The sequence below is a fragment of the Bombina bombina genome, unplaced genomic scaffold (genome assembly GCF_027579735.1).
Source record: "Bombina bombina isolate aBomBom1 unplaced genomic scaffold, aBomBom1.pri scaffold_1634, whole genome shotgun sequence".
NCBI lineage: Eukaryota > Metazoa > Chordata > Amphibia > Anura > Bombinatoridae > Bombina > Bombina bombina.
Window position 1 is genome coordinate 36,641 of NW_026512077.1, and position 17,599 is coordinate 54,239.

The 17,599-nt window shown below is 45.7% G+C and overlaps 1 protein-coding gene across 1 annotated transcript in view; it reads left to right on the forward strand.

Moving 5' to 3' along the window:
• Window positions 1-15,502, forward strand: part of FCF1 (FCF1 rRNA-processing protein) — a 48,631-nt gene extending 33,129 nt beyond the window's left edge. Inside the window, exons 7-8 of the mRNA XM_053696825.1 lie at window positions 1,231-1,325; window positions 15,143-15,502. Coding sequence (XP_053552800.1) covers window positions 1,231-1,325; window positions 15,143-15,191 — 144 coding nt within the window. The 3' untranslated portion in view covers window positions 15,192-15,502. The remainder of the gene's footprint in view (window positions 1-1,230; window positions 1,326-15,142) is intronic.
• Window positions 15,503-17,599: the final 2,097 nt, after the last annotated feature.

Below are 17,599 nucleotides of genomic sequence, written 5' to 3' on the forward strand. Positions count from 1 at the left end.
CCTGGGGTAGTGTTTGGGTTAGTACTGTAGGGGAACCCTGGGGTGGTGTTTGAGCTAGTACTGTAGGTGGTGGTGTAGAGGAACCCTGGGGTGGTGATTGGGCTAGTACTCTAGAGGAACCTTGGGGTGGTGTTTGGGCTAGTACTGTAGAGGAACCCTGGGGTGGTGTTTGGGCTTGTACTGTAGAGGAACCCTGGAGTGGTGATTGGCTAGTACTCTAGACAAACTCTGGAGTAGTGTTTGGGCTAGTACTGTAGAGGAACCCTGGGGTGGTGTTTGTGCTTGTACTGTAGCGGAATCCTGGGGTGGTGATTGGGCTAGTACTGTAGAGGAACCCTGGGGTGGTGTTTTGGCTAGTACTGTAGGGGAACCCCTGGGTGGTGTTTGGGCTAGTACTGTAGGTGGTGGTGTAGAGGAACCCTGGGGTGATGTTTTGGCTAGTACTGTAGGGGAACCCCTGGGTGGTGTTTGGGCTAGTACTGTAGGTGGTGGTGTAGAGGAACCCTGGGGTGGTGATTGGGCTAGTACTCTAGAGGAACCTCGGGGTGGTATTTGGGCTAGTACTGTAGAGGAACCCTGGGGTGGTGTTTGGGCTTGTACTGTAGCGGATCCCTGGAGTGGTGATTGGGCTAGTACTGTAGAGGAACCCTGGAGTGGTGATTGGGCTAGTACTCTTGATCCCTACAAAAGCTATTGTGTATACCGACTATGTTTACAGCGCTGCAGAATCTGTTGGCGCTCTACAAATACCTGATAATAATAATAATACTGTAGAGGAACCCTGGGGTGGTGTTTGGGCTTGTACTGTAGAGGAACCCTGGGGTGGTGTTTGGGCTGGTACTGTAGAGGAACCCTGGGGTGGTGTTTGGGCTAGTACTGTAGGGGAACCCCTGGGTGGTGTTTGGGCTAGTACTGTAGGTGGTGGTGTAGAGGAACCCTGGGGTGGTGTTTGGGCTAGTACTGTAGGTGGTGGTGCAGAGGAACCCTGGGGTGGTGATTGGGCTAGTACTCTAGAGGAATCTCGGGGTGGTGTTTGGGCTAGTACTGTAGAGGAACCCTGGGGTGGTGTTTGGGCTTGTACTGTAGCAGATCCCTAGAGTGGTGATTGGGCTAGTACTGTAGAGGAACCCTGGGGTGGTGATTGGGCAAGTATTGTAGAGGAACCCTGGGGTGGTGTTTGGGATAATACATAGACAGAGTGATATAATTTATCACACTTCCTTTCAACAGCATAAATGTTATATTGTTGCCACGGTTGACAGAGACCTAAAGAGAAGAATCCGGAAAATCCCTGGTGTTCCCATCATGTATATCTCAAACCACAGGTCAGTGTCAATGCTGGCTTTTAGAAAAATATGTTTTTTTTCTAATGACACTATGAGTCCACGGATCATCTAATTACTATTGGGAATATCACTCCTGCCCAGCAGGAGGCGGCAAAGAGCACCACAGCAAAGCTGTTAAATATCACCTCCCTTCCCTCCCACCCCAGTCATTCTCTTTGCCTACGTTAGAGCAAGGAAGTGGTAAAGTGAGGTGTTAGAAAAGATTCTTCAAGATTGTGCTGCTTTGTTCTAGGGTGTAGCCGTAGTCCATATCAGTCTCTTCAGTAGAGCAGTGGTGGCTTTCAAGCAATGGGAACTTGTGGGACATAATTCTCACTGCGCCTCCCATGTAGTTAATGCTGCTCTAATACTAAAAGCCTGAGCAAGAGTACTCAGTCTTTATCTCCTTTTTCCACAGGCCCATGTGAGGGAGAAGACCTCTCAAACCTAGTGAGCTGCCTTGCTGCCTGGCAGATTTATGAGGTAAGTGCTGACTTTATTCACTAAGGGACACACAGTTTTTCTCCTATATGTTAAGGGGAATGGCAGTATGGTTATGGCAGGCACTGGGGCTGAGGATGTTAGAAAAAAAGGCTTATGTTATGTGGTTTTCACTTCTCCCGGCGGCTTGAATTTATAATATGCCGACCAAGAGGTTCATTTTTTAGACGCCCACGATGGGCGGGGCTAACTGAGACTGCCGTTTGCTGTGGCGCGCCATTTTCCCCTGCATTCACTGTAACCAGATAACAATCTCCCTGGAAAGCGCATAAGTTTAAAAACTGCGCTTTTAGAACCGGACAGCTGTTCACTATACTGCAGACGCTGTTGCTGCTATTTTGCGAGTTCCGGATCTTTTACTAGAGAGATTCTATCCGGTGTGTCAGCAGGGCAGGTAGGCACCTCAGCAAAGCTAAGCTGAGGTGTAGAGTTTGTCAGTAGTACTTGCATAACACTATTTAGTTACTTACTGCAGAATATAAAAAAAGGTTACGTTTTAAAATTTAAAGTGACAGTCAGTAACGTTTTTTTGTGTTTAAATTTTTATCAAAATTTAAGTATTTTTCTCCAACATAGGTGTGTCCGGTCCACGGCGTCATCCTTACTTGTGGGATATTCTCTTCCCCAACAGGAAATGGCAAAGAGCCCAGCAAAGCTGGTCACATGATCCCTCCTAGGCTCCGCCTACCCCAGTCATTCTCTTTGCCGTTGTACAGGCAACATCTCCACGGAGATGGCTTAGAGTTTTTTAGTGTTTAACTGTAGTTTTTATTATTCAATCAAGAGTTTGTTATTTTAAAATAGTGCTGGTATGTACTATTTACTCAGAAACAGAAAAGAGATGAAGATTTCTGTTTGTATGAGGAAAATGATTTTAGCACCGTAACTAAAATCCATGGCTGTTCCACACAGGACTGTTGAGAGCAATTAACTTCAGTTGGGGGAACAGTGTGCAGTCTCTTACTGCTTGAGGTATGACACATTCTAACAAGACGATGTAATGCTGGAAGCTGTCATTTTCCCTATGGGATCCGGTAAGCCATGTTTATTAAGATAGTAAATAAGGGCTTCACAAGGGCTTATTAAGACTGTAGACTTTTTCTGGGCTAAATCGATTCATTATTAACACATATTTAGCCTTGAGGATTCATTTATTCTGGGTATTTTGATATGATTATATCGGCAGGCACTGTTTTTGACACCTTATTCTTTAGGGGCTTTCCCTAATCATAGTCAGAGCCTCATTTTCGCGCCGGTATGGCGCACTTGTTTTTGAGGACAGCATGGCATGCAGCTGCATGTGTGTGGAGCTCTGATACATAGAAAAGTCTTTCTGAAGGCATCATTTGGTATCGTATTCCCCTTTGGGCTTGGTTGGGTCTCAGCAAAGCAGATTCCAGGGACTGTAAAGGGGTTAAATATAAAAACGGCTCCGGTTCCGTTATTTTAAGGGTTAAAGCTTCCAAATTTGGTGTGCAATACTTTTAAGGCTTTAAGACACTGTGGTGAAATTTTGGTGAATTTTGAACAATTCCTTCATACTTTTTCGCAATTGCAGTAATAAAGTGTGTTTAGTTTAAAATTTAAAGTGACAGTAACGGTTTTATTTTAAAACGTTTTTTGTGCTTTGTTATCAAGTTTATGCCTGTTTAACATGTCTGAACTACCAGATAGATTGTGTTCTGACTGTGGGGAAACCAAGGTTCCTTCTCATTTAACTATATGTATTTTATGTCATAAAAAAATTTAGTAAAAATGATGCCCAAGATGATTCCTCAAGTGAGGGGAGTAAGCATGGTACTGCATCATCCCCTCCTTCGTCTACACCAGTCTTGCCCATACAGGAGGCCCCTAGTACATCTAGTGCGCCAATACTCCTTACTATGCAACATTTAACGGCTGTAATGGATAATTCTATCAAAAACATTTTAGCCAATATGCCCACTTATCAGCGAAAGCGCGACTGCTCTGTTTTAGAAAATTCTGTAGAGCATGAGAACGCTGATGATATGGTTTCTGAAGGGCCCCTACACCAGTCTGAGGGGGCCAGGGAGGTTTTGTCTGAGGGAGAAATTTCAGATTCAGGAAACATTTCTCAACAAGCTGAACCTGATGTGATTACTTTTAAATTTAAGTTGGAACATCTCCGCGCTCTGCTTAAAGAGGTGTTATCCAATTTGGATGATTGTGATTATCTGGTCATTCCAGAACCACTATGTAAAATGGAAAAGTTCTTAGAGGCCCCGGGGCCCCCCGAAGCTTTTCCTATATCCAAGCGGGTGGCGTACATTGTTAGTAAAAAATGGGACAGGCCCGGTATACCTTTGGTACCTCCCCCCATATTTATAAAATTGTTTTCCTATAGTCGACCCCAGAAAGGACTGATGGCAGACAGTCCCCAAGGTCGAGGGGGCGGTTTCTACTCTACACAAGCGCGCCACTATACCCATAGAAGATAGTTGTGCTTTCCAAGATCCTATGGATAAAAAATTAGAAGGTCTGCTAAAGATGTTTGTTCAGCAAGGTTCCCTTCTACAACCAATTGCATGCATTGTCCCTGTCACTGCAGCCGCGTGTTTCTAGTTTGATGAGCTAGGAAAGGCGATTATTAGTAATTCTTCTTCTTATGAGGAGATTATGGACAGAATTCGTGCTCTTAAATTAGACGCCACCTTGCAATTGGCTAGGTTAGCGGCGAAAAAATTCTGGGTTTGCTATTGTGGCGCAGAGCGCTTTGGTTAAAATCTTGGGCAGCGGATGCGTCTTCCAAGAACAAATTGCTTGACATTCCTTTCAAGGGGAAAACACTCTTTGGCCCTGACTTGAAAGAGATTATCTCTGATATCACTGGGGGCAAGGGCCACGCCCTTCCTCAGGATAGGTCTTTTCAAGACCAAAAATAAACCTAAGTTTCGTCCCTTTCGCAGAAACGGATCAGCCCCAAGGGCTACGTCCTCTAAGCAGGAAGGTAATACTTCTCAAGCCAATCCAGCCTGGAGACCTATGCAAGGCTGGAACAAAGGAAAGCAGGCCAGGAAACCTGCCACTGCTACCAAGACAGCATGAAATGCGGGCCCCCGATCCGGGACCGGATCTGGTGGGGGGCAGACTCTCTCTCTTCGCTCAGGCTGGGGCAAGAGATGTTCTGGATCCTTGGGCGCTAGAAATAGTCTCCCAAGGTTATTCTCTGGAGTTCAAGGGGCTTCCTCCAAGGGGGAGGTTCCACAGGTCTCAGTTGTCTTCAGACCACATAAGAAGACAGGCATTCTTACATTGGGTAGAAGACCTGCTAAAAATGGGAGTGATTCATCCTGTTCCATTAGGAGAACAAGGGATGGGGTTCTACTCCAATCTGTTCATAGTTCCCAAAAAAGAGGGAACGTTCAGACCAATCTTAGATCTCAAGATCTTGAACAAGTTTCTCAAGGTTCCATCGTTCAAGATGGAAACCATTCGAACACTTCTTCCTTCCATCCAGGAAGGTCAATTCATGACCAAGGTGGATTTCAAGGATGCGTATCTACATATTCCTATCCACAAGGAACATCATCGGTTCCTAAGGTTTGCATTCCTGGACAAGCATTTCCAGTTCGTGGCGTTTTCTTTCGGATTAGCCACTGCTCCTAGGATTTTCTCATAGGTACTAGGGTCCCTTCTGGCGGTGCTAAGACCAAGGGGCATTGCTGTAGTACCTTACTTGGACGACATTCTGATTCGAGCGTCGTCCCTTCCTCAAGTAAAGGCTCACACGGACATTGTCCTGGCCTTTCTCAGATCTCACGGATGGAAAGTGAACGTGGAAAAGAGTTCTCTATCTCCGTCAACGAGGGTTCCCTTCTTGGGAACTATAATAGACTCCTTAGAAATGAGGATTTTTCTGACAGAAGCCAGAAAAACAAAACTTCTAGACTCTTGTCGGATACTTCATTCCGTTCCTCTTCCTTCCATAGCGCAGTGCATGGAAGTGATAGGTTTGATGGTAGCGGCAATGGACATAGTTCCTTTTGTGCGCATTCATCTAAGACCATTACAACTGTTCATGCTCAGTCAGTGGAATGGGGACTATTCAGACTTGTCTCCGAAGATACAAGTAAATCAGAGGACCAGAGACTCATTCCGTTGGTGGCTGTCCCTGGACAACCTGTCACAAGGGATGACCTTCCGCAGACCAGAGTGGGTCATTGTCACGACCGACGCCAGTCTGATGGGCTGGGGCGCGGTCTGGGGATCCCTGAAAGCTCAGGGTCTTTGGTCTCGGGTAGAATCTCTACTACCGATAAATATTCTGGAACTGAGAGCGATATTCAATGCTCTCAAAGCTTGGCCTCAGCTAGCGAGGGCCAAGTTCATACATCAACCATCAGGGGGGAACAAGGAGTTCCCTAGCGATGGAAGAAGTGACCAAAATCATTCTATGGGCGGAGTCTCACTCCTGCCACCTGTCTGCTATCCACATCCCAGGAGTGGAAAATTGGGAAGCGGATTTTCTGAGTCGTCAGACATTGCATCCGGGGGAGTGGGAACTCCATCCGGAAATCTTTGCCCAAGTCACTCAACCGTGGGGCATTCCAGACATGGATCTGATGGCCTCTCGTCAGAACTTCAGAGTTCCTTACTACGGGTACAGATCCAGGGATCCCAAGGCGGCTCTAGTGGATGCACTAGTAGCACCTTGGACCTTCAAACTAGCTTATGTGTTCCCGCCGTTTCCTCTCATCCCCAGGCTGGTAGCCAGGATCAATCAGGAGAGGGCGTCGGTGATTTTGATAGCTCCTGCGTGGCCACGCAGGACTTGGTATGCAGATCTGGTGAATATGTCATCGGCTCCACCATGGAAGCTACCTTTGAGACGAGACCTTCTTGTTCTAGGTCCGTTCGACCCACTCCAGCTGACTGCTTGGAGATTGAACGCTTGATCTTATCAAAGCGAGGGTTCTCAGATTCTGTTATTAATACTCTTGTTCAGGCCTGAAAGCCTGTAACCAGAAAAATTACCACATAATTTGGTATATCTGTTGGTGTGAATCTGCAGGATTCCCTTGGGACAAGGTTAAGATTCCTAAGAGTCTATCCTTCCTTCGAGAAGGATTGGAAAAAGGATTATCTGCAAGTTCCTTGATGGGACAGATTTCTGCCTTGTCTGTGTTTCTTCACAAAAAGCTGGCAGCTGTGCCAGATGTTCTAGCCTTTGTTCAGGCTCTGGTTAGAATCAAGCCTGTTTACAAAATTTTGACTCCTCCTTGGAGTCTCAACCTAGTTCTTTCAGTTCTTCAGGGGGTTCCGTTTGAACCCTTACATTCCGTTGATATTAAGTTATTATCTTGGAAAGTTTTGTTTTTGGTTGCAATTTCTTCTGCTAGAAGAGTTTCAGAATTATCTGCTCTGCAGTGTTCTTCTCCTTATCTGGTGTTCCATGCAGATAAGGTGGTTTTGCGTACTAAACCTGGTTTTCTTCCAAAAGTTGTTTCTAACAAAAACATTAACCAGGAGATAGTTGTGCCTTCTTTGTGTCCTAATCCAGTTTCAAAGAAGGAACGTTTGTTGCACAACTTGGATGTAGTTCGTGCTCTCAAATTTTACTTAGCAGCTACTAAGGATTTCAGACAAACTTTGTCTTTGTTTGTTGTTTATTCTGGTAAACGGAGAGGTCAAAAAGCAACTTCTACCTCTCTCTCCTTCTGGATTAAAAGCATTATCCGATTGGCTTATGAGACTGCCGGACGGCAGCCTCCTGAAAGAATCACAGCTCACTCCACTAGGGCTGTGGCTTCCACATGGGCCTTCAAGAACGAGGCTTCTGTTGATCAGATATGTAAGGCAGCGACTTGGTCTTCACTGCACACTTTTTCTAAATTTTACAAATTTGATACTTTTGCTTCTTCTGAGGCTATTTTTGGGAGAAAGGTTTTGCAAGCCGTGGTGCCTTCCATTTAGGTGACCTGATTTGCTCCCTCCCTTCATCCGTGTCCTAAAGCTTTGGTATTGGTTCCCACAAGTAAGGATGACGCCGTGGACCGGACACACCTATGTTGGAGAAAACAGAATTTATGTTTACCTGATAAATTACTTTCTCCAACGGTGTGTCCGGTCCACGGCCCGCCCTGGTTTTTTTAATCAGGTCTGATAATTTATTTTCTTTAACTACAGTCACCACGGTAACATATGGTTTCTCCTATGCAAATATTCCTCCTTAACGTCGGTCGAATGACTGGGGTAGGCGGAGCCTAGGAGGGATCATGTGACCAGCTTTGCTGGGCTCTTTGCCATTTCCTGTTGGGGAAGAGAATATCCCACAAGTAAGGATGACGCCGTGGACCGGACACACCGTTGGAGAAAGTAATTTATCAGGTAAACATAAATTCTGTTTTTTGTAGTCATTTGTTCCATTGTGAGTCAGAATGGACCAAGATGCCTTGCAAAATGTTGTTTTGGTGCTAATGTGGAACCACCTATCCCTTCAGTTCCTTATGTTTTGAGAGAACTTTAAATTACAGGGATAGATTTTTTTTTCTTAGCCAACATTGTCTAAGGCAGAGGCTGTTCAGATGCCTAACGACAATGTTCAATATATACCGCAGCTTACTCCTCAAGTGTCCAAAAATTTTATCGCCCACTCATACAGTGCCCTGCACTTCCTCTGTAACTCCACCTGGAGTCACGTTGCACAACATCGCTTCCCTCATGTCCTCTGCGGTCTCTGATGCGTTGTCTGCTTTTCCCATGCTGCAGGGAAGCGCAAGAGGAAAAGTAAGCATTCAGTAAGTGAGGTTACTGCCGCAGTTGTTGCTATTTTGAATGCCCCCTCCCAGAAGCCTGAGGAGGAGGATACTTCGGTATCATCTGAAGGTGAAATCTCAGACAGTGGAATTCCTCCTGCTGATTCTGAAGTTGTATCCTTCAGGTTTCAGCTAGAACGCCTCCGTCTGTTACTCAAGAAGGTTTTAGCTACACTGGATGACAGCGACACCATGGTCGTTGTCAATCCTAAAAAGTCCAGTAAGCTACATAAATATTTTGATGTACCTTCCATGGTGGAAGTTTTTCCTGTACCAGATCGAGCTACTGAGATTATTGCTAAGGAATGGGAGATACGGTGTATCCCTTTTTCTTCATCCCCTGTACTTAAAAAGATGTTTCCTATAGCAGATTCTATCGAGGAATCTTGGCAGACGGTACCCAAAGTGGAAGGGGCAATTTCCATGCTAGCCAAGAGAACTACTATTCCTATAGAGGATAGTTGCTCTTTTAAGGATCCTATGGATAAGAAGTTAGAGGTGTTACTCAAGAAGATATATGTACACCAGGGTTTACAATGACAACCCGCGGTTTGTATTACTACTGTCACTAGTGCGGCAGCATACTGGTTGATGCATTGTCTGAATCTATTAAAAACAGACACTTCCCTTGAAGAAATCCAGGATAGGATAAAGGCTCTTAAGTTGGCCAACTCCTTTACCACGGATGCTTCCCTTCAGGTTATTAAGCTGGGAGCTAAGATTTCGTTTTTTTGCCATACTGGCCCGCAGAGCTTTATGGTTAAAATCTTGGTCTGCAGATGTATCATCTATGTCTAAACTTTTGGCGATTCCTTACAAAGGAAAGACTTTGTTTGGGCCGGGGTTGACGGAAATAATTGCTGACATCACGGGAGGAAAGGGATTTTTCCTCCCTCAGGATAAGAGAAATAATCAAAAGGGACGTCAGAGTAATTTTCGTTCCTTTCGAAATTTCAAGGGAAATCCTTCCACTTCCTCCTCCAAGCTGGAGCATTCCAAGCTTTCCTGGAGACCCAATCAGTCTTGAAACATGGGAAAACAATCCAAAAAGCCTGCTATTACATCAATAGCAGCATGAAGGGTCTGCCCCCGATCTGGGACTGGTTCTTGTGGGGGCCAGACTTTCATTCTTCGTTCAGGCTTGGGTTCAAGATGCTCAGGATCCCTGGGCGGTGGACATCGTGTCCCAGGGATACAAACTTGAGTCAAGACCTTTCCTCCAAGGAGCAGTTTTCTGCTTTCAAGATTATCTGTAGACCAGACAAAGAGAGAGGCGATCTTACACTGTGTTCGGGACCTCTCTGACCTGGGAGTGATAGTTCCTGTTACAATGCAGGAACAAGGTCTGGGGTTCTATTCCAATCTGTTCGTGGTTCCCAAAAAGGGAACCTTCAGACGGATTTCAGATCTCAAGAGTCTAAACAAATTCCTTGGAGTGCATTTCCTTCAAGATGGAAGCTATTCGTTCCATTCTTCCTTTGGTCCAGGAGGGTCAATTTATGACAACGGTGGATTTAAAGGACGCGTACCTGCATGTTCTCATACACAGGGACCATCACAAGTTTCTATGGTTTGCATTTCTAGACAAACACTTCCAGTTTGTAGCTCTTCCAATCGGTCTTTCCACAGTTACCAGAATTTCCTCAAAGGTCCTGGGATCCCTGCTAGCGGTGCTTTGATTGCGGGGCATTGCAGTGGCACCTTATCTGAATGACATTCTAGTTCAGGCGTCTTCCTTTCAACAAGCAAGATCTCACACGGAAATGTTATCTTTCCTGCGGTCTCACAGATGGAAGGTGAATTTGGAAAAGAGTTCCTTAGTTCTAAATACAAAGGTGATTTTCTTGGGAATCATAATAGATTCCCTATCAATGAAGATTTTTCTGACAGAAGTCAGGAAATCAAAGATTTTCGATTCTTGCCTAGCACTTCAGTCCTCTCCTCGGCCATCAGTGGCTCAGTGCATGGAGGTAATCGGGCTGATGGTAGCGGCAATGGACATCATCCCAGTCGTCTGTTTCCATCTCAGACCTCTGCAGTTAAGCATGCGCAGGCAGTGGAACGGAGATTATGCAGATCTGTCTCAGCTATTACAGCTAGAGCAGGAAGCAAGGGATTCTCTATTTTGGTGGTTGTCTCTGGATCATCTCTCCCAGGGAACCTGCTTTCGTAGAACCTCTTGGGTGATTGTGACAACAGATGCCAGCCTTCTGGGAGGCTCTCTAAAGGCTCAGAGAACAGGGACTCGGTCAGAGTCTGTTCTTCCCATAAACAATCTTCAATGCTCTCCTGGCCTGGTCTCAGTTAACTTTGGCCCGGTTCTTCTGGTTCCAGTCGGACAATTTAGCTTCAGTGGTTTACATCAACCATCAAGGAGGAGCTCGGAGTTCCTTGGCCATGATAGAGGTAGCCAAGATCATTCAGTGAGCTGAGACCCACAATTGCTGTATGTCAGTGATCCACATTCCAGGAGTGGACAACTGGGTGGCGGACTTCCTGAGCAGGCAGACCTTTCACCCGGGGGAGTGGGAGCTCCATCCAGAAGGGTTTTCCAGCCTGATTCTCAAATGGGATCAGCCGGAATTGGATCTCATGGCATCTCGGCAGAATGCTAAGCTCCCGAGGTATGGGTCACGGTCAAGGGACCCTTAGGCGGTACTGAGAGACACTCTAGCGGTACCTTGGAATTTCAGTCTCGCATACCTATTTTCTCTGTTCGCTTTTTTTCCTCGGGTCATTGCTCGAATCAAGCAGGAGAGGCAGTCGATGATCCTCATTGCACCAACGTGGCCTTGCAGGATTTAGTATGCAGACCTGGTGGACATGTCATCTCTTCCACCTTGGAAACTTCAGTTGGGGAAGGACCTTCTACTTCAAGGGGCCTTCCTTCATTCAAATCTAGTTTCTCAGAATCTGACTGCTTGGAGATTGAACGCTTAATTTTATCCAAGCGTGGATTTTCGGACTCGGTCATTGAGACCATGATTCAGGCTTGTAAACCTGTGACTAGAAAGATTTACCATAAGATATCTATATCGGTGTGAATCCAAAGGCTACTCTTGGAGTAGAGTTAGGATTCCTAGAATTCTGTTTTTTCTCCAAGAAGGTTTGGAGAAGGGTTTATTGGCAAGTTCCCTAAAGGGTCAAATATCTGCCTTCTCTATTTTGTTACATAAGCGTCTGGGGATGTCCCAGACGTGCAATTGTTTTGTCAGGCTCAGACCTGTGTTCAAACCAGTTACTCCTTTCTGGAGTCTTAATTTGGTTCTTCAAGGGGCTTCGTTGGAGCCTATGCATTCCTTTAATATTAAGTTGTTATCTTGGGAAGTTTTGTTTCTTGTTGCTATTCTTCTGCTCGTAGAGTGTCAGAGCTCTCGGCATTACAGTATGAGTCTCCTTACCTTATTTTTCATTCAGATAAGGTGGCTTTATGTACTAAATTAGGGTTTCTCCCTAAAGTAGTTTCAGACCGGAACAGTAATCAGGAGATTGTTGTTCCTTCCTTGTGTCCTAATCCTTCTTCTCAGGAGGAACGGCTTCTACACAATCTGGACGTGGTACATGCACTAAAATTCTATTTACAGGCGACTAAGGATTTTCGTCAGTCTTCTGTTTAACATAAGGGAATGAAAGCTATGGCTGATTCTCTTTCTTTGTGGCTGAAGAGTATCATTTGCTTTGCCTATGAAACTGCTGGACAGCAGCTTCCTGAGGGACTAACGGCTCATTCTACGAGGGTTGTTTCCTCTTCCTGGGCATTCAAAAATGAAGCCTCTATGGAACAGATTTGCAAGGCTGCAACTTGGTCCTTTCTTCACACTTTTTCAAACTTCTATAAATTTGACTCTTTTGCCTCGGCTGAGGCCGCTTTTGGGAGAAAGGTTCTTCAAGCAGTGGTGCCTTCAGTTTAGGTTTCCTGTCTTGTCCCTCCCTTATCATCTGTGTACTCTAATCTAATTACTATTGGGAATCAATACCCAAGCTAGAGTTATTAGAAAGAAAACAGAATTTATGCTTACCTGATAAATGTATTTATTTATTGACACGATGAGTCCACGGCCCGCACTGTTATTTAGACAGGTTGTTAGTATGTTATAAACTTCAGACACCTCTGCACCTTGTTACTGCCTTTCTCTCCTTTACTTCGGTCGAATGACTGGGGTGGGAGGGAAGGGAGGGGATATTTAACAGCTTTGCTGTGGTGCTCTTTGCCGCCTCCTACTGGACAGGAGTGATGTTCCCAATAGTAATTAGATTATCCGTGGACTCATCGTGTCAAGAAAGAAAGAAATTTATCAGGTAAGCATAAATTTTGTTTTCTGCTTATTCCACCTTACCTGTCCTATTGGAAAATCTCAGCCTTTTCTGTCCTCGGGGGGGGGGGGGGTCTCTTTACTCTCTCTTCTCTTCTATCTTTTCTTCTCTCGCTTTTATGCTCTCTCACTTTTGTTCTCTTGTTCTCCCTCTCGCTTTTGTGCTCTCGTTCTCCCTCTCGCTTTTGTGCTCTCGTTCTCCCTCTCGTTTTTGTGCTCTCGTTCTCTCTCTCGCTTTTGTTCTCTTGTTCTCCCTCTCGCTTTTATGCTCTCGTTCTCCCTCTCGCTTTTGTGCTCTCGTTCTCCCTCTCGCTTTTGTGCTCTCGTTCTCCCTCTCGTTTTTGTGCTCTCGTTCTCTCTCTCGCTTTTGTTCTCTTGTTCTCCCTCTCGCTTTTATGCTCTCTCACTTTTTATGCTCTCTCACTTTTGTTCTCTTGTTCTCTCTCTCGCTTTTGTGCTCTTGTTCTCCCTCTCGCTTTTGTGCTCTCGTTCTCCCTCTCGCTTTTGTGCTCTCGTTCTCCCTCTCGCTTTTGTGCTCTCGTTCTCCCTCTCGTTTTTGTGCTCTCGTTCTCTCTCTCGCTTTTGTTCTCTTGTTCTCCCTCTCGCTTTTGTTCTCGTTTTCTCTCTCTCGCTTTTGTTCTCTTGTTCTCTCTCTTGCTTTTGTGCTCTTGTTCTCCCTCTCGCTTTTGTGCTCTTGTTCTCTCTCGCTTTTGTGCTCTTGTTCTCCCTCTCGCTTTTGTGCTCTTGTTCTCTCTCTCGCTTTTGTGCTCTTGTTCTCTCTCTCGCTTTTGTGCTCTTGTTCTCTCTCTCTCTTTTGTTCTCTTGTTCTCCCTCTCGCTTTTGTGCTCTCGTTCTCCCTCTCGCTTTTGTGCTCTCGTTTTCTCTCTCGCTTTTGTGCTCTCATTCTCTCTCTCTCTCTCTTGTGCTCTCGTTCTCCCTCTCGCTTTTGTGCTCTCGTTCTCCCTCTCGCTTTTGTGCTCTTGTTCTCCCTCTCGCTTTTGTGCTCTCGTTCTCCCTCTCGCTTTTGTTCTCTTGTTCTCCCTCTCGTTTTTGTGCTCTCGTTCTCCCTCTCGCTTTTGTGCTCTCGGTCTCCCTCTCGCTTTTGTGCTCTCGTTCTCCCTCTCGCTTTTGTGCTCTCGTTCTCCCTCTCGCTTTTGTGCTCTCGTTCTCCCTCTCGCTTTTGTGCTCTCGTTCTCCCTCTCGCTTTTGTGCTCTCGTTCTCCCTCTCGCTTTTGTGCTCTCGTTCTCCCTCTCGCTTTTGTGCTCTCGTTCTCCCTCTCGCTTTTGTGCTCTCGTTCTCCCTCTCGCTTTTGTGCTCTCGTTCTCCCTCTCGCTTTTGTGCTCTCGTTCTCCCTCTCGCTTTTGTGCTCTCGTTCTCCCTCTCGCTTTTGTGCTCTCGTTCTCCCTCTCGCTTTTGTGCTCTCGTTCTCCCTCTCGCTTTTGTGCTCTCGTTCTCCCTCTCGCTTTTGTGCTCTTGTTCTCCCTCTCGCTTTTGTGCTCTCGTTCTCTCTCTCGCTTTTTTGCTCTCGTTCTCCCTCTCGCTTTTGTGCTCTTGTTCTCCCTCTCGCTTTTGTGCTCTTGTTCTCTCTCTCTGTCTCTTTTGTTCTCTTGTTCTCCCTCTCGCTTTTGTGCTCTCGTTCTCTCTCATGCTTTTGTGCTCTCGTTCTCCCTCTCGCTTTTGTGCTCTCGTTCTCCCTCTCGCTTTTGTGCTCTTGTTCTCCCTCTTGCTTTTGTTCTCTTGTTCTCTCTCGCTTTTGTGCTCTCGTTCTCCCTCTCGCTTTTGTGCTCTTGTTCTCCCTCTTGCTTTTGTGCTCTTGTTCTCTCTCTCGCTTTTGTGCTCTCGTTCTCCCTCTCGCTTTTGTGCTCTCGTTCTCCCTCTCGCTTTTGTGCTCTCGTTCTCCCTCTCGCTTTTGTGCTCTCGTTCTCCCTCTCGCTTTTGTGCTCTCGTTCTCCCTCTCGCTTTTGTGCTCTCGTTCTCCCTCTTGCTTTTGTGCTCTCGTTCTCCCTCTCGCTTTTGTGCTCTCGTTCTCTCTCTCGCTTTTGTTCTCTTGTTCTCCCTCTCGCTTTTGTGCTCTTGTTCTCTCTCACTGCCTGTCATGTGCTACTTTTTTCTCTCTGCGCTTTTGTTCTCTTCTTCTGAGTGAAGGGCTCTACTTGTTTATTCTCTGGAGGGGTGGTATTCTGTCCTGGGTACAAAGCCCTGTCACATTTTTCATGTTTCCTGCAGATACAACATTGAACGGATGCCGGATGATTATGGAGCACCTCGTTTTTAAACTTGCCTGGATGGAGTACCGCGTGACGCAAGGACACTTGTTTGTCAGAGCTCTGCAGAACATCGGTCACATGACTTGCAGAGCATGGCACAAAGCTTGCAATCCCCTCTTCTATGGTATTAAGATGTTGGACTGTTTAGGTTTGTGCTGTTGTTGAGGAAACTCCTCGTGCACAACTAAACAATAACTTTGTACAAAATAAGGATGAAGACCACCTAGGAGACTGATTGCAGGAGCAGAGTCTACATTAATAACATCTATAGGAATCTAGTTCTATTAAACAATAAATCTGCTGTTTGTCTATTCTGTAATGACTGCACTGTAATAGTTAATACATTTGTAGGTTCCTGAGGCCACCAAGAGCACCTGCTAGGTCACTTACGTGTACTACGTTTGCGGGTAGACGTCCTATCCTAGGGGAAGATATGAAACTAAACTATGTAGTATATCCCCTCATGATTTTACTTCTTTAGCTGCACAGGTTGTCAGCACCTGCTCCCAGTGAGGATATGTGCATATGCTGCTTTACTAAAAGCATTTCCTTCCCACATTTTAAAGGGACATGAAGCCCAAAAAAAAGTATTTAATGATTCAGATAAAAAATACGATTTTAAACAACATACTAATTTACTTCTATTATCTAATTTGCTTTATTCGTTAGGTATCCTTTGTTGATGAAATAGCAATGCACAGGGGTGAGCTAACCATCTATGTGCAGCCACCAATCAGCAGCTATTGAGCATATTTAGATATGCTTTTCAACAAAGGATACCAAAAGTATAAAGCAAATTAGATAATGGAAGTAAATTGGAAAGTTGCATTTTCTTCCGAATTATGAGCGGTAACATTTTGGGTTTCATGTCCCTTTACTGTAAATAATCAGATTATCTCTTTAGGACTATAAGGCACAGGGTGTTTAAGCCCTTAATGATAACGAAGATAAACTTGAAGGGACATAAAACCTCAAAAAATGATTTAATGATTCAGGTTTATTTCTATTATCAAATATGCTTCATTCTTGGTGTCCGTTGTTGAAGGAGGCAGACTTGCAATACTGGGAGCTAGCTGAGCACATCTGTTGAACCAATGACAAGAGGCATTTTATGGGCAGCCACCAATCAGAAGCTAACTCCCAGTAATGCATTGCTGCTCCTTTAACAAAGAATATCAAGAGAATGAAGCAAATGAGATATTAAAGTTTGAACGTGCATCCAGACAACCTTTAAACAGTGCTCCTGATAATCCTACAGCTGAACCCTATACTGAGATACTAGAGATTTGTAGAGAAAGTAAAACTGATGGCCACTGCTCACCCTGCCTAAACCCGGGGCAAATCCTCTACCCACTTCAGACTTTTCTACATCTGCCTACTGTGCCAGCTAAAGCCATTAGTCAGACGGCACCTCCCTCTACTAGACATGTACAGGGCACATCTGCCTACTGTGCCAGCTAAAGCCATTAGTCAGACGGCACCTCCCTCTACTAGACATATACAGGGCACATCTGCCTACTGTGCCAGCTAAAGCCATTAGTCAGACGGCACCTCCCTCTACTAGACATGTACAGGGCACATCTGCCTACTGTGCCAGCTAAAGCCATTAGTCAGACGGCACCTCCCTCTACTAGACATGTACAGGGCACATCTGCCTACTGTGCCAGCTAAAGCCATTAGACGGCACCTCCCTCTACTAGACATGTACAGGGCACATCTGCCTACTGTGCCAGCTAAAGCCATTAGTCAGACGGCACCTCCCTCTACTAGACATGTACAGGGCACATCTGCCTACTGTGCCAGCTAAAGCCATTAGTCAGACGGCACCTCCCTCTACTAGACATGTACAGGGCACATCTGCCTACTGTGCCAGCTAAAGCCATTAGTCAGACGGCACCTCCCTCTACTAGACATGTACAGGGCACATCTGCCTACTGTGCCAGCTAAAGCCATTAGTCAGACGGCACCTCCCTCTACTAGACATATACAGGGCACATCTGCCTACTGTGCCAGCTAAAGCCATTAGTCAGACGGCACCTCCCTCTACTAGACATGTACAGGGCACATCTGCCTACTGTGCCAGCTAAAGCCATTAGTCAGACGGCACCTCCCTCTACTAGACATGTACAGGGCACATCTGCCTACTGTGCCAGCTAAAGCCATTAGTCAGACGGCACCTCCCTCTACTAGACATATACAGGGCACATCTGCCTACTGTGCCAGCTAAAGCCATTAGTCAGACGGCACCTCCCTCTACTAGACATGTACAGGGCACATCTGCCTACTGTGCCAGCTAAAGCCATTAGTCAGACGGCACCTCCCTCTACTAGACATGTACAGGGCACATCTGCCTACTGTGCCAGCTAAAGCCATTAGTCAGACGGCACCTCCCTCTACTAGACATGTACAGGGCACA